The sequence below is a fragment of the Drosophila albomicans genome, chromosome 2L, assembly GCF_009650485.2.
Source record: "Drosophila albomicans strain 15112-1751.03 chromosome 2L, ASM965048v2, whole genome shotgun sequence".
Lineage (NCBI taxonomy): Eukaryota > Metazoa > Arthropoda > Insecta > Diptera > Drosophilidae > Drosophila > Drosophila albomicans.
Genome location: NC_047628.2, coordinates 27,385,597 through 27,412,365, shown reverse-complemented (window position 1 = coordinate 27,412,365; position 26,769 = coordinate 27,385,597). Strand labels below are relative to the sequence as shown.

Below are 26,769 nucleotides of genomic sequence, written 5' to 3'. Positions count from 1 at the left end.
TAATGATGATATTTTATTGAACATTTTCGAAAAATGATTTCTTTACTTATTTTAAGTGCTTTTCTTGGGGTTGATTGACATTCATTTATGCATAGACAATTTCTTTCAAAATACTTTAACGCTACACGTGTAAGAAAAACAAATAAGATTCAACCTTGATATTGATGTCTTGGCAAGTTTTTCACATCTTCTCGTTAGACTGTGAAAATATCACAAATGTCAAGTGGGAGGAATTTCACCTTTGCGTCCGTCTCAAGCTAATTAGTTCTCGTTTTATGAATATGGAAATTTGTTTGTGTCAGAGCTAAATATCAAACAGAACTTTGATCATAATTTTGTCAGCGTCGTGACCCCAAAAAAACAGAGAAAAAACTTAAATGCAAACCTGTTGCAATTGTTGTTTTGTTGGATTACAAAATGCATTTTTCCAAAGCATTTTGCAATTTGCATAATTAATTCGTTTATTATGCAAACGCCGCGACTCGTTTTATAGAAATGTGCAAAAGATGCAAATTTTAAAGCTCGCAAAACCTTTCAAGAAAACTCGCTGAAAAATCAATTAACAGCGAAAAAATGCAAAAAGAAAACTGCAAAAAAAACAAATCAACAATCGCTTTGCATTTTTATAGTTGAACTGCAATCTGTCGCCCAGCCCCCTTTTGAGCAATCTTTGCTTGTGGGTGGCCTTTATTTGTTTTAGAAGCCACGCGCGCACATGTGCCTCCCTCCTCCCCCTCTTCTCCCTCTCTTCCCCTTTAACATTGGTTTATTTAGCTTATCGCTGCCACATTGGAATTGCACTGAGAGCTATAAAAAAATGACGAATATATTCACAAATGCATTCGAGTTGTGTGCTGTGGCAATTATTATTGGATATTATAACTAACGTCGCTTCGCTTTCGTATAGATTGTTAAAAAATTCCTCATTAGGCTTTTGGCGAACGTGATAATGACAAGTGTTTACCTCTTTCGACTTATCAGTTATGGGTAGAAGGTTCCCTCTTCTACATATTTGTGTTGAATGTGTACTATGAAGTGCTCAACTGATTAGCTTTATAGATTCTTATCTCTCTTTTACAGCAAGCTAATTAAATGTTAATTAGCTTTTTTAAGGAATTTTGCAGGAATTTCTTAAATGAAAAAGTTACTTTATAGCATTTCGAATTATTTAGTATACTTTATTTAAAAAGTATTTTTTTAAAGTTCAACTTATTAAAATAGGTGAACTTCTTATATACATATTTCATTTGGTCATTTCGACACTTAAATTTCAAGAAAAAAACAATGTATGAAATATGATATAGGATTGTTTTTTTGTCAATAAATTTATTACCGAAAAATATTCATATTTAGTGAGATGTGAATATAGAATCTCTTATAAAGAGAAGCATTGAAGCTTTTTTACTAAAACAAATTTGAAAACAACCGAAAAGAAAGAGAAACAATTTTAAAAAGTATTAAAAAAAATCACAATTTTGCATTAAAAATTTCATCTGGCAGTATATATTAAATACTATTATTTACTCAGTATATTTTTGGTATTTTTTTAATAATTGACGATGCCTAATTGTTGTGATTCCTAAGATAAATATAGTCACCTTTAAATAAAAGATTTATTCTGCTATTGAATACTAAATTTGTTGGTATATTTTTTGGTATTTTTCAAGAATTGAAATCATATATATCACTGTTGAACTGTGGCGATTATTATGATATATATTAAATGTTATCACATTTTTGATATATTTTTAGTATTTTTACGCTGCCAACTATGTGGATTACTATGATAATCAAAGTCGCTGTAATTCATGTGCACATTTGCCCATTAAATGCACGTGTCTTCCATTTTGTTGTTGTCGTAACATTGCTCGCTTTTTGCAGTCTGGCAACGCCAGCAACATCTTTATTTATTATCTGGCACGCAACTTGAGAATAACAAAACTTTTGCTATAGCTTAGCGCCAACACACTTTACTCCCACTTCGCTGCTCTCTCTCTCCCTCTCTCTCTCTCTCTCTCTCTCTCTCTCTCTCTCTCTCTCTCTCTCTCTCTCTCCCTCCACTCTTCTAACTCCCTTGCAGTCTAAATGCACACTAACAATGCGAGGTAATTAGGCAACCTCCGAGCCGCTTCACAGACGTTGCCAGGTTGTCTGAGTGTTTTTATTTGTTCGCTTTTATCAATGAACCGCCTTGAACTGGAGAACTCCAGTTGGCGACGAAGCCGACGTCGCCTCTCCACGCTGATTACCTTTTGCCAATCTAAGACAGAACTTTGAACAACAACAAAACAACAAACTAGAATTTACAACAATAGAAGCATTGGGCAGCAGCGTTTTTCTCATTTCGAGTCAACGTCTTGTTTGGAGAGCAAAAGGTAAATGCACGACACACACAGAGAAAAAAAAGGGGGCCGAACGACCTTTGACCTTTTCGTGCACAACGCAGGCTTTTCACTTGAGCTGCGCTGCCTTCGGACTCTCTGTCAAATCTACATCCAACGACTCTGAATAGTGTGCGTTGAAACGGAAAAGCAGCGTGAAAACGCAAACACATGTTCGTTTCACTCGAAGCTCGAGCTCATCAACGTCGTTTATTAATATGCTATCGATTACTTTTATTTTTAATCGAAGGGTTAGTTAATCGCAGATTCGACCTTCAAAAGGTCTGCAAATGAGTCAACGTCCTTTCTGTATCCAATCTATCTTCACTCTCTGGCTTATCAACAAACCACTTGAGAGTATCTGCCCACGCTTTCTGGTAGATTAGATACGTACTATTCCATTGTATATCTGTGTTATCTCTTCGTCTTTGTTCTCTTGAGATATTAATATGTGAAACATTTAATATGTTGCTAAATATAGCAGAAGTTTATCTAGGGCAGTGTTAACACAAGATTTTCTTTAAATGTAAGTAAGGTATACATTTTTTGCATTGAAAAGAACTTAGGATGAAACACGTTTAATATAAATGGAGGAATATTGAATATGGTATTTTTTAGGTTATATTTTTAACTACTCATTATAGAAGTAAAGTAGTTTATATCCACGTGTTTAGCAAATTTATTAGAATCTATACAAATTCAAGAGTGTCAAAACATAAATTGAATATTATAAACGAATTATTCTTTCATTGTTAAATAAGATATATTCCATTGTTTATCTTTATTATCTCCACTTGAGATATTAATATATGAAAAGATCTTTAATATGTTTCTAAATATAGCTGGAGTTTATCTAGGGCAGTATTAAAACAAGATTGTCTTTAAATATAAACAACTTGTTAATATGTATTGTTAATATATTGTTAACTCGAGGTAGTTATTAGTTTTTTGTAATTTGACAGCATTGAATAGAACTTAGTCTGAAACACGTTTAGTATAAATGGAGGAACATTGAATATGATATTTTTTAGGATATATTTTGAACTACTTATTATAGAAGTAAAGAATTTTATACCCACGTGTTTTAGCAAGTTAATTAGAATCTATACAAATTCAAGAGTGTAAAAACGAAGGAAAGAATCAAAACATAAATTGAATATTATAAACTAATTATACTTTCATTGTTAAATAAGATATATTCCATTGTTTATCTTGAGATATTAATATATGAAAAGATCTTTTAATATGTTGCTAAATATAGCAGAAGTTTATCGAGGGCAGTATTAAAACAAGTTTTCTTCAAATGTAAACAACTTGTTTATATGTTTTAATTCGAGGTAGTTTTAGGAAGAAATACGTTTGATATAAATGAAATAATATAGTATTTTTTAGGATAATTTTGACTACTCGTTGTAGACAAAATAGTATTTTATTCCCACGTTTCTGGCAAGCTTATTTGAATCTATACAAATAAAGGAGTGAAAATGGGAAAGAAAGAATCAAAGCTTAAATTGAATATTACAAACTAAACTATAAACTATTTTCATTGTTAAATCAATTACGTTTTTATCTTTGTTATCTCCGCTTGAGATATATGAAAAAATCTTTTAATATGTTGCTAAATATAGCTGGAGTTTATCTAGGGCAGTATTAAAACAAGTTTTCTTTAAATGTAAACAACTTGTTTATATGTTTTAATCTGTCAGCAAGTTAGTTATTAGTTTTTTGATAATACCCAACTATTATCTTAGCACATTAAATGCCAAAAGTCTTCACATGTCTTAGCTTAAGATAAAGTGATTTAACTATTTATTATAGTGTTTTAATATACGATTCAGTTTTTGGAGAAGGGAAAACAAAACAAAAACGTGTGTTTATAAGCACATTTATTTTGTTTTAGCACACACCTGAGAGACGCAGCTGGCAAAAACATTTTTCATGGTCAATTCAATTTGCATGTGTGTACTAGTTAAACGCTCTCTGTATTTATATAGATATTTATCTATGTATTCATAGCTATATAAAGACCACAGATGTTTGTATTTTCCGTAGGCCTGCAAAATGTTTTTCTTCTTTTTTTTTTGTTAGCTATTTTTTGTTATTTATTAACCATTTTTGCCTTTTTTTTTGTTGATCTATGCTGAACGCTCTAAGCAAACAAATTAAAACGTAACATTTGTCGAGTCTGCAAAATGTTGTACAACAACATTTAAAAATGTTATTTGTTTGTTTATGTCGGAATTAACTTGGCCAAAAAAAAAAAAGCTGGAGACGCCTTTTGTGTGTAGCCGACGCGTCGTAATTAATTAGCATCTAGCATCAAGCGGCGCAAATTTATGTCTCATTATTTTCACTTGTTTTGCACAGGATGTGCAAATGTGTCAGCCAGACTTTTGCATACCCTGTTGAGGGGTAAGGGTGAAGGGAGTTTGAGTTTAGATGTTATGGGTAGTTAAATGTTGGGGATGTTTGCTTAAACTCTTGGTCTTCTTAAAGGGTTAGACTTTTATTAAGGCAGAAATAAATTTCTTGGTTTTAAGAGGAAAAAAATTTAAATAGGAAAGCTTAGAATTTTGAGTATGTTAATATATTTTGTATAGTATATTTTCAAGCTCCCACTTTTTATATTGGACTTTTATCAACATGTATGGAATATTTAGTATTTCAGTATATTTTGTATGGTATATTTTCTAACTCACAACTTATTATACTAGGCTTTAATCAAAATTTACAGAATATTTAGTACTTCAGTATATTTTGTATAGTATATTTTCAGACTCGCTAATTTTAACTAAAATTTGACGAATATTCAGTATTTTAGTATATTTTAATATAGTATATATTCAGACTCCCCGGTTATTATACTAGACTTTCTTTCAAATTTACAGAATGTATATTGAAAATTTATTTCAAGCTAGCATTGTTCTTTTGAAGGAATCGAAGTTAGAGTTAAGTATTACAAGTGAGTTGTAAATTGATTTAAATTGGAATGGTTTACTTCATTTTAGGTATATTTGTTATAGCATTCCAATTCTGTGCTAGATCTCTCATATTTCATAGAGTCTTCTTCTCATTATCCACATAAGCATGTAATCCGTGAATATAACATTGATTATTCATGGATTACATCATTATTGCTTCTTATTTCATTTCTACTGATTCTTTCCTATAAAGAATTGCTTGTTTCCTTTACTTCTCAGACTTTTCCCATATATCATTTGATACAATAGGGTATCTTTTATACCGAACTCCTTCTTCAACTCACACATATATATATGTATATATTGACCTTTTTAATGGGCAACCACATATGTGCTACGTGTGTGTGTTTGTGTGTGTGTTATTCGCATTAATCGGCCACATGGCCCCACTAGGAATGGGCAGCTGTTTGTCTGTTTTGCGGCTCCCTGGCGATGGTTGTTTGGCCCCAAAAAAAATACAATTATGGGCATAATTACGACTATTACAACAGATGGCGCCACATTTCCATTTCCAATGCCATTTTGGGCAGCAGCACAAAATTTTTTTTTTATTATTGTGCTCGATTTATGATTTATGCCTAGCTAGCTGGTTTGTTCTCTTGATTTGCACAAAAACACCTTTTGTTTTTAGGATTTTAGTTGTTTTTGTTTATTTCGCGCCAAAAGCAAAAACGCGTTGTTTATATTAAGCGTGAATTTATTGATTTTCGTTCATTTATCTTCAGAGTGTGTGAAAGATTTAGATTTCTACGTACTGCGCATAAAGTATAAAATTATTGAATAGCTTCGAAAAAAAAGTGAATTTGAAATTGTATGCAAAAAAAAAACAAAGATGGAGGCAATTTTTTGTGTACCCTGTAAGAAAGTAAACTTAAATACGTTTCGTATTAATGGAAGCATAAGGTGTGTGGTATTTTTTAGTACATTCTGTTATATTCATTGCAGAAAAAATAGTATTTTTGCGCAGCTCTTTGACGAGCTTATTTAAACCTTTTTGTGATGTACATGAAAAAGCAAAAAGTAGAAAAGGAAAGAAAGAATCAAAGCAATGCTATTTAATAAAGTAAACCAATTATATTTTCATTGTTCAATCTATACGAGAACTTTAATGGGTATCTCTCAGTCGAACTGTCTACATTTCTTTCCTCTTTTTTGTTTCTGCATTTTTTTTGGTTAATTTATCACAGTTTGACATTGAACAAATGTCAAGGTTAATGCACAAACATGGACACAGCTCTCACCCCCACAAACGAACAACTGATTATTGCTGTTGTTGTTTTTGTTGTTGTTCAATCAGTGTTGTTGCTGTTGTTGTCACCCAGCGAAACGAACAGAGTATTTAGTGAACAAAAGATGCTGCTTTTTGCCTCTGTTATTATTTTTTCGTTTGTTGTTGTTAAGTAAAAATGTCTTAACAATAATTGAAATCTTTTGTTAGGCGCGACACGTATCGTGTTCGTTTTGCAATGAGTTCCATTGTTTTTCCCCCACATTGGATTGCTGAAATAAATAGATGTTAATAACTCGGCTTTTAATTAGAGAGATGGCTTCAGCAAAAAAACACCCGCACAATATTAATTCCCCACTCCGCAGCATCCGTATTTAAAAAGATGAAATCATTTTATAAATTTAGTTAATCGTTAGCAAGCAGACGGTATCAAGCATGTTAGGTAATTAATCAACCGCTGTGCAGTGTTGTAGATTATTTTTATTTTGTTTTTTTTTAAAACACAGAGAAAAATGTAATAAAAGTTATTCCTGCTTGTTGTAATTCTATTATGTAATACTGGAATGGAATGAGCTAAGCGCGTTTGTAAGGAGAAGTTTTATAATTTGATTGGTTGGGAATTGAAGCTGGAGATTTCACTTTTAAGGAATGCTGATTAAACTCTTTTTGGTCTTAAGACTTTTCTATATTCAATTGAGAAATTCTTATTATTACGTTAAGGTTCCTGAGCAATACTTAATTATCACACGTCAAGTCTCAGTGTGAAGTTTGTTTTTTAATCAAATTTGTTTGGAATTACAACTTGAGATTTCTCTTTTAAGGAAGAGATTTCACTTTAAGCGTTTTTGGTCTTAAGACTTTTCTATATTCAATTGAGACATTATTAATAAAACGTAAATGTTTCTTAAGATTAATGAATCATATCATATTACCTCTTTGGTAATTCTTTGAAATTCTTATTACTACGTTAAGGTTCCTTAGGATTGTTTAATCATCACACATCGAGTCTCAACGTAAAGTTTGTTTTATAATCTAATTGGTTTGGAATTACAGCTAGAGATTTCTCTTTTAAGGAAGAGATTTCTCTTTAAGCCTTTTTGTTCTTAAGACTTTTCTAAATTAAATTTAGAATTTCCTATTATAACGTTAAGGAGACTTACATTAAGTCTTAAATTAAAGTGATTATGTTTACAATGAAGTGTAGTAGAATGGAAAGAAATCTAATGAGAATCTCAGCAAGAATTCTTTAGACACATATTATTCCAAATTTCTTTGATTAAATAAATTAAAAAGATTTTTTTAATAACTCACAAGTTAATAAGTGTTCGACTCAAGTAATTATGTTAAGAAAGAAAATCTTCTTTCTACGAGACAACTTTTTCTTAAACATAATAAGATTTTATTGAATTCTTGCTCCAGTCGGTTATTCCAGAATCTATATTAAATTATGGACTTAATATTTCTTGTAAATGTCTTGAAGTTGTTGAATTACCATAATCATCAAATCACGCGTTAATATGTTATACAAACAAGTGAATATGCAAACAAAGTCTAGACTTTAACCCCTTGAAGCCATGCGGAACCCAAAGAACACGACGTAAAAGACTCGTTAATATCTCAGTTTGATCTCTGTAAAATTTCATAAAGTTGTCTGGGAAGCTAAGCTTTTAAGTTGCCATAGATCACAAATCAGCTGAGCTGATTGAATGCGCACTCTCGTATTCGTATTCACATTTGTATTCGCATTCATATTCATATTCGTATTCCTATTCATATCAGACTGGGAAAAGTGTTGTTGGCGATTAGCGATTGATTCGCTTAGACAAACACGTTCGTGCATTTGCATATTGCATTTTTCCATACATATGTATATTGCATTTGTTGTTGAGGGCGTGGCAGGGGGTCAACCGGCTTGTCTGGCACGTGAAAGGCGGCTGATAGCAGCTCACTCAAGCAAGGAAGTCAGAGGAGAGCAAAGAAGAGTGTGAGAGAGAGGGAAGAGTTCATTACGTGCCTTGACCAACAATTTGCGATTACTTTACGACGCACATACACAAAGAAAAAGCAAAAGCAAAAGCAAAGTTATCACTTTAATATTGCTAAAACGCCTCGCAACTCACAGCTGATGATGATAACAATCATTAAGGCTTGATAACGATTGATGAGGATAGTTGAGACGCTAGGCCGTCTCTCTTTCATCGACTTTGTCTTCGTCTTTTTTTTAGCTATGATGTCATATATTGGCAGCTCATTGTGCTAAGTAAATCGCATCGCATCGCACCACGCTGTAATTACTCATTATGACACTGAAAACTGAGTCAACTTCAATCAATTTCATGGCTAGAGGGTGTTTGAAACGCGACGGGGGAGGGGGCAGCAGCTACGTGGGCAGCCAGTTAGTTGCATTGACTCATGGCTAAGTTAAGTGTGTGTGTGTGTGTGTGTGTGTGCTTTCGAGTCTCTGACATTGAACACGGTTCAGGGTTTTTCTTTGTACATAATCAACGGGCATAACCGCTTTGTTGTGCAGCTTGCAACGCCTTGAAATTGATATTGAATATAGCTCCATTTGTAGCAGGAGTAAATATATTAAATAAATATGGATCAAGGTTAATTCTTTTCAACTCAATTCAATTTGATTCTAGCAGTCACAGAATTAGTTAATTGATTGGCGAGATGTGGAGAATATAGTCATTAACTTTTCATATATTCTATGCAATAAAATCTTGAAGTAGTCCAAACGAAATACATATTCAGTATAAAACATATTGGTTATAAAATTCCAAAATTAGAATCAGTATATACATACTCGTTACAAAAAACCAAAACTAGGTAAATTATACAACATATTGGTTAAAAAATACCATAATTAGATTGAATATGAAGGAGGCAATTAATTATAAAATATCAAAATTAGACTTAGTATAAAACATATACCTTAAATAATACCAAAATTAGTTTAAGTATAAACATATTAGTTAAAAAATACAAAAATTCGATTGAGCATAAAACATATTGGTTAAAAAATATCCAAATTGATTGAATATAAAAAGATCATTGTTTAAAAAATAACACATCAAATTTCGTATAGAACATATGGGTTATAAAATACCAAAATTAGATTGAGTATATAACAAATTCGTTATAATATACCAAAATTAGGTTACGTTTAGAACATATTAGTTAAAAAATACCAAAATTCGATTGAAGTTAAAACATATGGGTTAAAAATATCCAAGTTAGATTGAATATAAAAAGATAATTGATTTAAAAAATACCGAAATTAAATGTAGTACAGAACATATTGGTTAAAAATACCGAAATTAGATTGACTGTATAACATATTCGTTATAAAATACCAAAATAAGATTGTCTTTTGTACTCTTAACAAATAATTGATGGCAACTTTGTTCTTTCTCATCATGAAATGTTTTTCCGTATGTTTACTTAAATATCTTTCTTCATATGTAATAATAATCTATATATTTTACCATTAAATGGCTTTTACAACAGTGACACATTTGCATTTAGAAAAGAGAAGTTTCCTATAAAAATTATTTTAAGTTGCATAGTTTTCATCTCACATCTTTAAGTTGTAATTCACTCTAAAAGAGTATTAAATCTTCGCTATTAGTTCACCACTTTCTTAGTTTCTTATTTGATTATCTTATGCTGCATTTGCCGCTCGTTCACGTGACGTCAGTGCCCAAAAAATAAAGAAGTGAGCCAAGTAAAACGATATGCAGCATATCGTTTTTTACTTAAATTTTTTCCCTTCGTTTTTTTGTGGGCAAATATTTTGCTTTTATCTTGCACTCGGTTGCTGTGTTGCCTTTTTATGACTCAATTAAAGAGCAAATAGGCGGCAAGTAAACATATTCATGATTTTTGTTGACGTTTTGGATTTACCCTTCTCCCTCTCGGTTCCCCGATGACGTCAGTTAAAAATCTTTGAAAGATTTATGTTCGCCTCATAAAGATGAAAGCAGATGTTAGTGTGATGATTTGTAGTTTCGTCGTCGTCACCAAATTGAAGGGAATTTCGGTTTCCAAACTTGCAAGAATTCTTTTGCAAATATTTCACATTTTTTTTGTTTAACTCTGATAAGAGCAAAATGTGCAAATCATTATTGAACTTATTGAGTCATGCGAAAGGCGAAAGAACTCATTAAAAGGCAGTTACTAAGAGAATTTGAAAAGCTTTTGATTGAATTTTTTGCATTATTTGTTTTCCAATTAAATTTATAACTGGGGTAAAAAAAAGAATTAATAAAAATTCCAGTTTTTATACTATTTTTGTTTATGCAAAACAATTTGGTATTTAGTATAAAATAATACCATTCTTAGTTTTTATGCCATAGTATATTTAGTATTTGGTATAAAAAATGATCATATTTAGTTTATATAGTTATACAACATTGAAAAACTATCATACTTAATTGCAATTCAGCAATTTTGTATAAAAAACTACCATACATAGTCAGCCAGAGCAATTTAGTATAAAAAACTACCACACTTAGATTTTTATACAAAAATTTAGTATAAAAAACTACCAGATCTAAGTATGGTATTAGTATAAAAAACTACCAGATCTAAGTATGGTATTAGTATAAAAAACTACCAGATCTAAGTATGGTAGTTTTTTATACTAAATTGTTGTATAAAAATATACTATACTAAATACTAAATTGTTTTACATTTGCAATGCAGTTAAATGCTTTGAAGTTTCCATTAAAATAAAGTATGAAAAGTTGGCAGCACTTGAATTAAAAGTTGTCTGTATCCTTTGGAGTTTAAAGAGCAATCGATCGATCAAGAAAAGTGTCTAGGACAGCAGCAGTAAGGACTTTAGTTTGACCCCTGGGAAATGAGGTTTTTTTCTCATTGGCTCTTTTTAATGGACATTTGCTATGAACTTGACGTGAAGTTGTTTGTTGCTGTTTGCTGGTTGCTGTTTGTGGTGTCTGTTGTTGCCTTTCGCTTTTCAGCATGCCAGAGGTCATGCCACGCCTAGTTGTTGGCCGCCCCCCTAATGGGCCACAACAAATGGCTGTTGTTGCTGGCATCAAATTGCATGCAACTTTTGTGGCTGAATGCATTTAATAGAAGTGAAGAAAAGAAACACAAAAAACGAAAGTAACAAAGTTGCTGCTGCTCACGATTTTGAGGCTGAGGCTGAGGCAGCCAGCGGCGGCATCGGATAATTTGCCGTTTAAAAGATGTGGATGTTGTTGTTGCAAGTTGTTGTTGCTTGGTTGTTGTGGTGGCTAATGTTTCATAACAACAACGAACGAAACAATGCCTGGAAATGGCTGTCAGCAGCAGCAGCAACAAGAAATCAACATTCAACAACTTTTTCAACTGCGGTTGCACAATGAAATTTTTGTTTTCCTTTTTTCTAACTGATATTAAAAAGCCAAGTGTTTGTGTGAGTGTGTGTGGGTGTCTGCTAATTGATGGGGCGTGCCCCATCAAAAATGTTGTTTTGTGCGAAAAATCAAAGTCAACACTTAACGCCTCTTAACGGCCAATAAAAAACAACAACAACAACAACAAACACACACTCTCATTAACAGCACAAAAATAACACCAACAAACTTAACCTGGGCTTGCCCAGCAACAATTACACCAACAATAACATCATCACACGCATTGTCAACACCAAAAAAAAACAAGACACACAGCTATATATACAGATACAATTGTATCTACAGAGCTTTACAGAGCGCTGCGAGTTCCAAGTCCACGCAAATTTGCGTTAGTAATTTGCCAATTGTTCGACTACTTGTAAATTTGTAGCATCAACAGCAATAACAATATTCCCTTGACCACAATACATAAACAAATCGAGATTATGTCAATAAATTACAGCGTTAAATTATAAAAAATCTTCATAAGAAAACAAAAACATTAAATAGAGGCTTTTTTATGTCCGAGCTGTAAACAGAATCTTAGAAGTTTTTTTTAGCACCATGTAATTGGGAATTATATTTAATTATATAGTGAGCATATCTGTATAAATATCTGTGAAACAACAAATTTCTGTTTTATAGCCATTTTTATTTACACTTTGTAAATAGAAAATAAAGGTTTTTAGAACTACATATATAATTAAAAAGATTCTCAGAACTATACGATCTATAGTTTGCTTAATTGAACAGAATCTAAATAGTGTAATTGAATAATATTGTGTTTTATAGTGCTCTTTAGTCGATTACACTCAAGTTAGCCAACATTTGTTTTACGACTGCACTAAACCATATTTTCATAGCGTAATCCATTTCAGCATAATCCATTACGCCCCCATTTCAAGTTAAAATTTCGTACCCATCCTCACTAAAAAATAAGATATGTGTATATCTTAATACTTTATAGTAGTAGTAGTACTTTATAGTATAGTATGTATATTTATTTTTTTTCCTGGGGATCGAAAGCGTTACGCACATTTTCTCTGTTAAGTATTTTATTGCGTGCGTGTCCGGCAACAATTTTCTACATTTAATGGGGTTTCGAAATTTGTTTGCTGGCGTTGCCAAAGTCGTAAAAAGCCAAAAGAAGAAAAAGCAAAAGAAACAAAAAAAAAATGAAAATGAAAATTGTTATGCCTAAAGAGCTTTGCGGAAGCTACAAGTCGAAAGAAAAAAATATACATAGTATACTGCTATTATTATGATTATTATGTCTATATATCTATTTAGCTATTAGTGATTGAGATGTGCTTGAATTATGTTTATTAAATGCAATATTTCTGCTTCTTCTTGTTTCTTTGCAGGTGAGTTTTTGAATGCAAAAATCTTGTTGGTATTGGTAAGCTAGCTGTAAGCTGTCGACGACGACGACGAGAGTGAAAAAAGCTTTCGGAGCTTGTGTACACAAACAAAGCATAAACCCTTTTGCACAATCAGCTGATTTGGCTGCAGGTTATGTTTAACCCCCCTCCCCTCAACACTGCAGATGTATGTGTGTGTAGAAAACTTCTAGGGTGGACTGGGCTCTTGACTGGGGTTATTGAGCTGTTCACCAGTCTATGTCTATGTCTATGTGTATGTTTTTTTTTTGTTACAAACAACGTGGCAGGTTGTCAGGTTGGATGGAGAGCCCATTGTCATTGATGCTGCGACGCTTCAGTGAATTTCAAAAGTTCTTTTGCCGTTAAACGGTACGCTCTCTTTTATGCGCTCGCTCTCTGTCATGCTGTCGCTCTCTCTCTCTCTCGGGCTGCTGACAAGCATTGTTGCGGTTAAAAGTTGCGTTCTCTTGTGCTTGCATTATTCAGCTGAAAAGCTTTTCAAAGCAGCCATGTTGCTTTTGTGCTTACTGTGTGTCTGTTTGTACTGGGAGAGAGCTGTTCTTGTCAGAAGTTTTTTCTTGATAGTAATTTACCTGGCCGCAGTCCGAAATGATTTGTATTTGGGCATTACTCGTTCTTGTTGTTGTTTTTGTGTGTTTGGTTTGCTTGTTTGTTTGTTTACATGCGTGTTTGTTTGTTTTTTGAGCACGAGCCACAAACGTGGCTGCCATGTGAGAGCAGACAAGCATACATACATATTAATGACTGCATGCATTAACATATATGTATATGTGTGTGTGTGTGTGTGTGTGTTGTGTGCTGATTAGCTTTTGTTCGCTAGCTCCGCCGAACTCTAAGCTTTGCTTTGAGCTGCGCTCACTGTCGTTGACGCTGCCGCTGCCACTGCGCTGTTAACTGCGCTGCCCTTTGCCACCCAAACAGCAGACTTGGCTTTGCGCTGTACATAAACTTTCAGCAGCCGCAGCAACTTCAAAAAGCAACCACCAAAAGCTGTCGTCGCTGCTCGCGCTTGCTGCGCTGCGCTGGTGCTTCTGTTGCTGTTGTAACCTGGTTGTCTTCATTATTGTTGTTGCTTTTGCTGTTGTTGTTGCTGCTGCTGGCAGAGTCAGTTCAGTTCAGCTCTCTCACGGAACCCAGCAATCCAACCAAAAGCGAACGTCGAACATTCAGTTATGCTGAGGAGCTCTGGCGCAGCAAACACGAAAAAAATCACACACACGATAAAATTTTAGTTAATTTGGCTTGGCTTTGGCTATTGTTGTTTGTTTGTTTGTTTTTTTGTTGCTGCCCGCGTTAATAACAAATTTGTGTTGTGTGTGTGCGCTTTGTCGTCGTGTTCTCGCTTTAAGCAACACATTATTTTTCTTTTCAATTGTTTGAATTTTTTCTGTGTGTGTGAGAAAAAAAAAACAAAAAGTGTCGCAGCTGCTGCAGTGAACGGCAATTGTTTATAAAAAAGCGGCAGCGCGACAGATGCAGATAAACAATTAAATACACACACGCATACAGACGCGCATTAAAAAGTCATTAAAAGTTTTTAACAAAACGTCTCGCGCGCATTTTTAATATTTTCACTCAGCAGCCTCAGCATTTAAAGCTGAGAGAGAGCGCGCGCAACAAAGCAAAAGAGCGCGACCCCAAAGAGAGTGTGTGTGTTTGTGTGTGTGCATGAGAGAGTGCTGAATTGCGCTCTCTCTCGCTCTCTATCTCACTCTGCTGAATTGCAGTTGGGAGCGCAACGTTAAACGTTTTCTGTGTGCTGTGCTTGCTCCCCAACCACGAAGGCAGCGCAGCCAGCATAAAATATACTAGAGAGCTAAGTGCGCGACACGATTGTTGTTGTTTTTTTTTATGTAAAACCGAAACAGACAAAAAAAAGTGCAAAAAATACATAAAAGCTCTGCGAGAGGCTTTTGCAAAACACACAAAATACCAAAATTCCCAACAATACAATACAAAGTTAAAAGTGAAACTCATTAACACAAAATAGCACAGAATTTGTGAAAAGTCAAAGCACACAAGTGAAGAGAAGAGCAGAGACGAGTGGTCAAGTGTAGAGAGCAGAAAAAAAAGCCTAATTAACTTTGCAAAAACAGCTAAAACAACAATTGCTGCTGCTGCTGTTGCTGCTGCTGCAACGGCATTTATTTATGTGGTGAAGAGCAAGAGCAAAGAGTAGGAGGCAAAAACATACGAGACGCGCATTACATAGTGTGTATGTGAATACGATTCTCGATTGTGAGTGTGTGTATGTGCATATCATACGATTAGAGTGAGCAAACATTACGGTAAAGTACGGTAGACGGCATAACCCGCATTTGTAGCCCAATTCATTTGATAATGAAAACTGAAGCCGGCTCCAATAATATTATAAATAACAATAACACAACCAGCAACAACAACAATAACAGCAAAATGGAGTTCGTTATGTATCCAAGTATTTCGGGCAAACAACAAGATCCCGTTCGCGAAGTTGTTATGAAATACATTGATTACTTTCTACCAGAATCCGAGTGAGTATTATGTCCACGAAATGATGATGAAATTAATGATGCAACGAGAGCAAAAATAACTAAAAATAGCATAGGCATAGCGTGATATGAAGACGTAGCTTTCGACACTTTGTTTGAGATTATGCAGTGTTTACACCAGGTTTACACCTAACACTGTCTTACGCGTTAAGGCATAATTTCAGGTGGATAATGTGGGAAAAATTCCGAGTTACCATAGCGTGAGAAGAAACTCTTTTGCTCTCTCTCTCTATCTCTCTTCCCTTCGTACTAAGCGAAGCTTTCGAAACTTTGTTTCATTAAGAAGTGTAAGCTTTACTTAAAACATAGCGTGATAAGAAACTCTTTTACTTTACTGCTCTTCAAACTAAGCAGAGCTTTGCAAATGAGAAAGATTGCGATTAAGCAATGTAAATCCTATACCTTACCTTTTCTTAGCCATTAAGGCAAAACTTCATGTGTTTGATGTGAGAAAAAGACTCAAATTATTAAGTGTCATGCTTACTCACACTTTCTTGCTCTGTGTTGCATAATGACATGCAGATGATGTGAGAAAAAGACTGACAATTAAGTGTAACCATGATAAGAAACTCTTTCGTTGCTCTCTCCCTCTCTCTCTCTCACAAAGCTGAGCTTTCGAAGCTTCACTTGGCTAAGCTGCCTTTAAAAGAGTCGTAAGACAATATGAGAAAAGATTACTTGACGTGATTAGAAACCCTTCACTTAAAGCGCAGCTGTTAAAGCTCAGCTTCATGGAGCATAAACTTCAATGATTACTTCTTCATAGCTACATAACCTTGAAGCGTCATAAATTTCAGTTCAATAGCAGCTGAAAACCTTAAACTCTTGTTGTCAACTGACTTTAGTTATTGTCAAGCATAAACTTTACATTTCAATTACAGCTAAAGAAGCCTTCAAAAGTCTCGCAAACATGACAAATAGAGTGACAGTCTGACAATCGATAAGTCAATATGTATATAGAGATGATGCTATATATATTTTAGTCTTGTTTGCTGTCCCTGCTAATTAGTTTTTTAAATCCACAGAGCTGTTCTGTCCGCTGCTATTTATAGCACCTGATAATTGATGTCAATTTTCAATTGAATTTTGGCATAAATTTAGCGAAAATTGATCAATTTGCTCACTCGTTGGTTACATGATGCCTTTGGTAATTGAGCTGATGTCTAAATTTAGCTAACCATCGACAAATGGGTTAGCTAGTTTGTTGGGTAAGGCTCAATAATTTCACTCACTTTGTGTCTGTATCTCATGGATACAACAGACAGACAGGTTATGCTTCCTGTGTAAAGTCAGCATTACATCAGCGAGCATCTAACGCATCGTTAGTTGATCAATTTTGTTATATTATTTATATATTTTCTCCTCCTCTACTGCAGCAGCCTGACCTCATTGCTTTTTGGCCCGTTACGCGGTGTCCAGCTTCCAGTTGAGCAACTTAGCAACTTGTTGCAAGTTTTTGGGGAGAGATGAGTGTTTGTTGCTGCTTGCAACCAGGTGGAGGCAGAAGCCTGCCAAGTTGGCGACATTTTAGACACTTTAAGGCTTCCTACAACTTTGTCGGTTGTCGGTCGTTGTGCGAGTTGTGCCAAACTGGTTTCCAATTCCAACTTGGCGGCTTTAACTGTACTCTGCACAACAACAACAACGTCGTTGCTCTTGCCCTTTTTTGTGATTTCCTCTTTTTGCAGCTAAATGATTGAGTTTTTAATTGGGTCAGGGGCAGAAAATGAAATGGCATTTTGTGATTTATGATCATATTTAGGTGCTAGCTTTGCATTTTTCTTTTTTCCCTTGTTATTTTTGATTAAAATGCGCATTTTTTAATCGCCTGTTTTTGTTTTTAGTAGTAGAGAGAACACTGCGCATTGTTCTGACAATTGAAAGCATATCTAGAAGTGTAAATACTTCAATACTTATACATACATTTATTTCTGCACTCTCCAGACTTAGCCCGACTTCAACTTTGTGTGCAATACAAAGCGACGTCGTGGCGACTTCCTCAATTTTATTTTTGCGCCCTACAATCAAACAATTTGATGATGTGTTCGCTTCCTGAAATCGTAAACAATACAAATAAACACTTGAGCTAAATGCTCTAAAAGTTGTCAATACGGGAAATGCGCAGAAGAAGAAGAAGAAGCAAAAGCAGAGGATCCCACAAATATATAAAACTTATACAAAGTGTTCTTGAGTTTCATGCTGACATTAGCAGAATTTGCTGTGTGTTGCCATTTCAATTTTTCAACACAAATTGTATTCATTGTTTGTGTTTATGCAACGTCAGCAAAACGCTGATGAAAATGCGCTGCACAAGCAAATTTTCGCTCGATATGGGAATAGAATGCTCTCGAACCCGAAATGGGAACAGACAGAAGCAGACAGAGAAGGCAGACAGCAGCAGAAAATGGGCGTGGCAAAGATATCACTGCATATTTGTTATTGTTTTTATTATCGTAAGTGGAATTTTGTGAATGACCAAAATAGCCATTAAAATGCCAAAGTGCAACAGCTTCTCACCGACGTCTGGCCACACTGGCAATGGGCCAAATAACAACAATAGCAACAACAACAACAACAACAATGCCGCAGCACACGATCCACACAATTCGATTAATTTGTATCTCGCAATCGCAATTGGCGTGTAATTTGATGTTGCTGCTGTTGCAGTTGCAGTCAAAACAATGGTAAAAACACACGCGCTTGCAAATTACGTATACGCCGGGTTGTGCAGCTCTTAGATAACAGCAGCCAGCAGCAGCAACAGCAGCAAGAAGTGCAATTTGTGTGTTGCACACACACTCTCTCTCTCTTATTCAATTGTGCATCAATTATAATTTGCAAATACTTTTCTTGCACAGTATCGAAAATTCGTTGTCTGCGCTTATCATGTGATTTGCTGGCTGTATGTAGAGTATCTGAGATTCGTTGTCTACATTTTCGTTCACAGATTTAAAGCTGCGCTTATCAAGTGATTCCTTAAGTGTCTATAGAGGATCTTATAGTGGCTGTCAGCTTTTTTCTGACACATTATAATTTGCAACTACTTGTAGAGTATCTAGCATTCGTTGTCTGCATTACGATCACTTATTTAAAGCTGTGCTTATCATGCAATTTGCTGGCTGGTTGTAGAGTATTTAACAGTTTTTGTCTGCTGTCAGATGAAACATTTAAGCGAGAGTATCTATCACATTTATGGGAGAGTATCTAAGATTCGTTGTTTGCGCTTATCATAAGATTTCTTTGCTGTTTGTAGAGTATTTAGCTTTTGTTCTCTGTAATATAATTAAGCTGCTCTGTTTGTAGAGTATCTAACAGTCGTTGTTTGCCGTCAGCTGACACATTTAAAGCTGCGCTTATCACGTGATTCGCAGTCTCAACTAGCTGAATTGGAAACGTGCCGCAACAGCAAATATAAAACCCACAAAAAAAAAAAAACGAAAACGAAAACTCAAAACCCAAAATCGAAAATCAACGCAACAACAATAAAATGACATCATTGTTTGTTTGTTTGTTTTCTTTTCGTTGCTTTGAACTTTAATAAACTTTGCACATTTTGTGTGTCTGATTTTTCCTTCTCACTCATTCATCACGCTGCGTTTTGCTGCTACTTACTATTCGATTGCCCCTTTTGTGACGTCAGCAGCAGGTTTTAATTGTTCTGATAATGATAATGATAATGATACACCTAATGCAAATACTACACAGCTACTGCTAACGATAATTATAATAATGATGAGTCGCTAATGATGCTGCCTCAGTTCGCACAGAGATCAAGCGATTGTCTGATTGTTGAATTCAATTTCAATTCAAAATGCCATTAAATTACTACAAGTGAAACTAATTTAAAGATGATCTAGTAGCACATACGTCAAACAAGTTTTTTTTTTTTTTGTTTGTGTCGTTAAATCAGTTTTCAACAATGTTTTTTACTCCGGTTTTAGCTGAAAACGAAACAAAAACTGAGAATCTACTTAGAAGCATGCTAAATGTTTATGCGTTGCTTCGTTTCGTTTTCGCTTTTTTCGGTTTTTTAATTTGTTTTTTATCAAATGCGATTTACAATGCCATTGACCGTTGTCCGCAATGACATTGGCAAACACACAAACACACACGCAGTCTTCATATATGGCATTATATGCGATATATGCACAGGAGCGTGTATATTTTATTGGCATTAACCAAAGAAAGAGAACAAAAGTCACGCAATGAGTCATTGCACTCTACATATGTATGTGGGGTCTCAGACTTTTACTTTTTATTCTCCTTATTTTACATATATTTGGGAGCACAACGAGCGATTGCAAGCGAACGATTCTCCGCTGTCTACAAGGGCGGCCGGTTAAGAAACTTTCGCGTTTTCGTCCTTGTGATGTCAGGCGATCTGTGACTCGATTCGATTCCACTCGAGTCGACTTTACAACCGGGGGTAACCCATTAAAAAACATCATCATTCTGTTGGGCTCAGCGGCATTTTTATAGCAGCAACTTTAATTATTTTGCAAGCTCGCAAATCCATCCATATAAATAAGTCGCGTCTCTCAACAACAACAACAGCAACAACAACAACAGTAGCAATAATCATGAAAAGTGAATTTTTTATTGTTTCGCTTCACTCGACAGACATAAATAAAATAATTAAGTTATTTTTAAAGTTAATACGCGCATCTCATATGTTATTATCAAGCGTTAAATTCTACCAAAAAAAAAGTGAGATATATGTATATAAATGCAATTTTGGTTATATAGATAGACTCGAATTCAGAGCAAACATGTATGAAAGCTACAGCTACCTATTTTGAATAAAAGCAAATTAGTTTGGTATTAATTTTAAAATATACCAAATATACCAAAAAATATTCGACTGTCAGATATCAGCTACCCATTTTGAATAAAAGCAAATTAGTTCGGTATTAATTTTGAAATATACCAAATAAATATACCGAAATAATACTCAAATATACCAAAAACTATTCGACTGTGAGATACCAACTCCCAATTTTGAATAAAAGTAAAACAGTGCATAATTTTAAAATATACCAAAAATACTAAAAATATACCAAAGGTTATTTTAGGTATATTAATACATTCAAAATATATTGAATATACCATAAGCTTTGTTTGGTATATTGATACAGTACTACATTCAAAATATACCATAGAGTGCAAAATATACCAGATTCTCAGTCAAACCAACAGACATCTCTAAAAAGTAAACCTTCTAAATATACCTCAAAAATATGCCTTTAAATAATCTTTGAAGCAGTTACTTCCACACAAATCAAAGCTCTTATCTTTATCAACTTAATTTCCGCTTTGATTTTAATCAACTACCTTTTCGGTTATTCCGCATTTCATTCATGAAACTTTATTCTAGTTCTGATGAGTCAAGCTCCCCCACAAAAAAAATGCGAGTAACGCCACCTTTGACATTCGCCTTGAAAGTGTCCAAGTTGCCATGCGAAATAGAAAATTCCCAATGCAGGATTGACTCATCAAAAAGTCTTTCTTCCCTCCTCAGCTGCTATCTATTGAAGCCATCTTTATGGATGACACATTAAGCATGGCCATTTCTATAATTGAAGATTGCGTGACACCTCAACACAATAGACGTTGTGTGCTCCCAATACCTTTCAGTCTGAGCTCATATATTATTATTGATTAGACTGGAAAATGGGCGAGCGAAATGGTGTGCTAGCAATATATTGAACTATATATTGCGAAACTACAACGACTTCTATTCTCTATTGACCATGATCTATAACCCATAAAAAAAGCTTCGTGCGCTTAGTTCAATGTACCCATTATTTTCAGCTAAAATGCTAATCACAGTTGGCGATTTGTGCCGCGCTTTAATCAAGAATACCGCGATTATTATTATCTCTTGGCAATTGTCAAAAATCCTTGAATGTAGTTTTTTTGTTTTTTTCAATTTTCAACTCACCCAAAAGCCAGTCACCAAACCGAAACATATTTTGCTCAAGGTGAACAAATCTGCGAGCTGAGCGAATGGGTAAAGAACTTTGTTTTAGCCTCTTGACTTGTGTGTTTTAAATGTTTGTCGGTTAGCATAACTTGGTTAAAGCCTCAGGCGACTGTGGAGATGTCTTAAACTGTGAATAGAAAATGGCAGCCTGTGGCAGCTTAATAAATTATCATTATAGTTTGTTCATTTTGTTGTGATATTTATTACTTCCCTAAGAGCATTAGATCTTCGGCTTTGCAGTTCTTAACTGCAAATTGAAAATGTATTGTAAGCGATTTTAATGCTTTATGTAATCGAGTTTTTATTTATATCTACTACCTATAGGGTAAAAAGGTAATACAAGTTTAGTATATTTTAAATGTAGTCATATATCAATATAGCAATTTTTCAAATATACCAAATTAGTATACCACAAAGATTCAATATATATATACTAAATATATTTTTGTGGTATACCAAAGGCTGGTATCTTTTTAGTATGTTAGTATATTTTTAGTATTTTTGCTGTATATTTATTTAATACGAGTGTGTAATAGATTTTTTATAGCCGCTAGAAAGGTATTATAATTTTGGTATATTTAGAATGCATTTGATATATTTTTAGTATTTTTGCGGTATATTAATTCGGTATATTTTAAAAGTAATACCTCACTGTTTTACTTTTCTTGAAAATGGACAGTGGATATCTCACAGTCGATCACACTTTGAGTGTAGCTTTATTACTTGCCTCTCATCTAGTTTTGTTACATAATTAAAAGCCATGCGAACAATGGTATAATATGCAATTTGTTTGGTCACTCAATAATTAAGGAAATGTAGATACACAAAGTATTTATTTGCAGCTGCTCCACTGACATGTTAAAACCATTTGAAAAATTGACAGACCGTTGCGGAGCGAGAGAAACGAATCAGACGGACGGACAGACAGACAGACGGACGGATTGCTAGACAGACAGACTATTCAATCATTTTAATGAGCCAAACGAATTATCAGACTCGTTGCGGTTTTTTTGCAAAACATTTGATGGGGCGACTCTTTTATTATCTCTTGTATTTTATCTCTCTCTCTCAAATTTTCGGTAAATTTAATGCGAAAAGCTGACAATTTAATTGCGCATTTGACATTGCATTTAAATGGGGGCTCTTTTATTTTCCGATTGTGGCAAAACTTTTTGCAAAAGCGTTGGAGGAAGTTTTATCATCGTATTGACCTCAATTGGCCACAAGGTCACATCACAATTTTAAATGCCCCCCTGAGGGGATTAATATCATAGTCTGATAAAAATCCCAAATTGATTTGCGAAATCAAATACCATTTTTTAATTATATCCATTAATCATTTATTTTGTATCTTTCTTATTTTTGCAGTGCATCTGGAACAAGTGCAGTTGCGATTGACAACAAAATCGAACAGGCAATGGTAAGTTTTTTTTTCTTTATTGCATTTGTCATCGATCTATATTTAGATGGAAAAATCCTTGTTCTTTGATAATATTTAATTTGTGTAAGAATTTGTCTCTCTTTCTCTCTTTTTGTTGTCCGTTCTCGCTGATAAGCGAAATAATCTTTATAATGTGCAATGTTGTTCAACAGCAATGTATAAGAAGAAGAGCGCTTATCACAGTTTTTGCCGCGAACTTTTGGCCGTGAAAAATGAATTAAAAAATTTGTTGTTGAGTCGAGTTTTTATAGCTTTTGTAACTACGAAACGATTGTGGGGCAACTTTGCGCATAGATATAGATAATCTAATACGAAATTTTAGCACTATGAAGGATTGTTAATCATGTTGAGTTAGGAGGTGTTAAGCAGGGTTTTTCTAGTGACTGTTTAACTCAAAAATAGACTCGTTAAACTATCTTAGATTAAGCACCATTCAGTTGTAGTTGGTTATAACTGAAATCTTCCGCTTGTCGCTGGTCCAAAAATAGTTCCAGCTGCCACTTCAAATCCATTTCCAAGCGAATCACTTGAGTGTGGCCAAAGACCTCCGCAACTTTTGTTGTTGTTGCGGTTGCTGTGGTTGCCCCCTCGAGTGGACTCTTCTTTTACTCACTCACATCGTTGTTGTCCTTAGAAATGAACAAGTGCAAATTTAGTTCAATTGAACACGAGTACTCGCACTTGTATTCATACTCAACACTCGTATTCGTTCTCGTACTCGCTGCTATTTTTAGACTCAATTAAAAACGGCAACATTCAGCAGACAGCGATGAAAACTGAAAGATGCCAATTGATTATTTGATCCCCTCTCTCCCTCTCTTTCTATCCTTCTCTTGATATCTTTCTCTATATAATTTATGTGTTTATGATTTGCGAAGTCTGTTGAAAATGCCTCCCAAGCAGCAGCAGCAGCAGAAGATGACTGAGTCGCAATTGCAGCCTGTTAATTGACATGCGTTGTCAACTGGTTGGCGGCTTTCTTCTTGAGCCTCATCTCTCACTCTCTCTCTCTCCATTGAGTTGTTCTCAGATTGTTTGTTGATGCTATTCTTGGAGTGATAAAATGGTCACTTTATGGCCTGACAAGCAAAGCTGTCGAATAAAGAATATGACATTAAGTGAAGTGCATTGTGAAAGCAATTAAGAGGGAAGAATATTCTCCTTTTTTTTGCAAATTTATTATGAGGATTTATTCACAATTGCTTGGCTTTAAATTTTAGTTGAAGTGAATGATTATATCCACATAATAAATCGAATTCTTTCACAATTTGTGAGGGAATTATTTTAATAATTACTTTTCGAACTCATTTATAATTTCAACAGTTTACTTGTGTGACATTTTTATGTATTTCATCTGACATACTTGACTTTCAAATTTAGTTGAAATGAATGATTATACTATTCTGTTTTATTCACAATTTAAAACATATAACAAGAATTTGTTTTTCTGGCTTTTATTATGCTTAAATGAATGATTATTCTTTACTGACACATTCATATTTCCACCGATATACTTTTCTTTAAATCTTTTTCACATTCATTCACAATTTCAAAACAGAGCTTATCGTGTTTTGGCTCGTGGTTAATAGCTCTTTTCCTATTACCATCTGTCTGAGTTACTTGAATTTAAACTTTAGTTTAGATGATTGATTTTATTACTTCGATTCATTCACAATTCCAATCTAAATAGTTCCAGTTCTTATCGTGGAACTTATTCGTATTCCAACCAGAAAGAAACCTATAAATCAATTAGGGAAATAAAGCTGACGCAAATCAACAATAAAACAATCGTTCACTTCGTTTCCTCCAGCTGAAGAAGAAATTGCAGCTCTTAACTAATCTTCAACACTTTTATAGGCTTTTAATTAACGCAACAAAAAAAATTGAATGGTAAAAAGTCTACCCAAAAAGTCATTGCCATAGCATTGGTTCCACTTCTTGTTGATTTCATTTATTATTATGACGGATCTATAGCGCTTGTTGACACATATTGGTTCTACTTGTTGCATTCAGTTTCAGCTGGTTGCAGCTGCATCGTTTAAGTCAATCAACTTTTCCTTTTTCAAATCAAATGTTGTGTGAGAGAGACCAACAAAGCTGACCATTATTGGTCATTTGGGTCAATTCAATTGCGCTCTGCACTTTCATCGGGCCAAAAAGACGATACAAAAAGATGAAAAAGATGACAACAATTCTTCTCGATTGCCTTTCTATTCGTCGTCTGAGAAGTTTCTTTCTTTCCGTGAAAGTAATTTTCATTTATTGTTTCACTTTTCCCTCAACAGGATTTAATAGTTGTTTTTGACCTTGTCGCAAAATGTGAACAAAAATAAAATACAAAATAAAATCATTTTTAATCGGGCTGGGTCGCTTTTCTTATCAGGCATGTTGTTTACAAAATGGCAGACATTTCGCTTCGCTCTCTGTGTGTGTGTTTGTATTGTGCGTTTCGCTTATCGCGCCACCACTCGAAAAAGTCATAAATTGTTAGCCGAAGCAAAAATAAAATATAATAATAATAATAATAATACTCACTCGGTATGTAATCGCTTTCAAGTACATTTTTGCGCCATGATATGGCGAAAACAATTTGCCAAAATAATAATTATAATTATAATGTATTCGATCAAATGGCCAAAGTCAAGTCTCAACTCAACTCTCACCCAGCCTTCAAAGTGAAAGTCATCGCATTATGCATCATTATTATTATCGATACATTGACTCAAGTGTAGAGGGATATCCAGCAATGCCTAAAAATAGATGTGCTTAGACAGGTGTGTACAAAGAGATAACACAAAGGTGTTATATAAAAGCAAAGCAAGCTTTGCTCAGCTTTGCAATTTCTATTTACTTCGAAATATTTTCAGAATACCGAGTTTATAGCTTGACAAAAACATTCCATTCCTTTTAATTCTTCCCCCCGAAATGTTTCCTCATAGAGAGTTTTTATAGACTGTGTCGCCTCTTTTGATGATGATTTACAGCCGCTGAAAACTCATTTGTTTTCCTCGGTTTCAAATATAAAACTGAATATTATTCTTGTGCATTTATATATTTTTGTAATTTATGTGCAGCGGACACTTTTCCTGTTTTACAAAGACAGGAACAAGCGGTCGCAATAAAATACTTTTATATATTGTACACAACACACGCCCTTCGAGTGGGCGGAAGTCTGACGGGGCGAGTTCTTCCTTAAACGATTCTTTCTTTATGCATAAACAATATACAATGTTTTTATATTTCAACATTTCGCTTATCAATCAATGCAAAGCGATAATGACGTCACTTTCGCATTTTTTGCGCATTTAAAAAAAAGTATATTTTAGGTTTTGTTTGCGTTTGCTTTTTGTCTTTCAATTTTGTATATTTTGGCAAAGGAATTTGAAAGGCACACGACTCTTAAGAAATACTTC

At 34.2% G+C, this 26,769-nt stretch overlaps 1 protein-coding gene and 1 long non-coding RNA gene across 6 annotated transcripts in view; one reads left to right on the top strand and one right to left on the bottom strand.

Annotated features, from left to right (window-relative positions):
* LOC117563629 (uncharacterized) overlaps nt 1-25,023 on the bottom strand; it is a 153,493-nt gene extending 128,470 nt beyond the window's left edge. For 2 of the 3 annotated variants that reach the window (XR_007954598.1, XR_007954597.1), the window contains exons 1-2: nt 24,652-24,765; nt 23,966-24,448 (exon numbers count right to left, since the gene is read on the bottom strand). This is a non-coding gene — a long non-coding RNA (uncharacterized LOC117563629). Of the gene's footprint in view, nt 1-23,585; nt 24,449-24,651 lie in introns of those variants that run through there. The other variant, XR_004571706.2, reaches the window with a different exon arrangement.
* The window catches only part of LOC117563622 (protein bunched, class 2/F/G isoform), a 133,175-nt gene that overhangs the window by 83,027 nt on the left and 23,379 nt on the right, over nt 1-26,769 (top strand). For all 3 annotated transcript variants that reach the window (XM_034242027.2, XM_034242023.2, XM_052002673.1), the window contains one exon: nt 23,284-23,335. In XM_034242027.2, the coding sequence (XP_034097918.1) occupies nt 23,284-23,335 (52 nt within the window). The remainder of the gene's footprint in view (nt 1-23,283; nt 23,336-26,769) is intronic.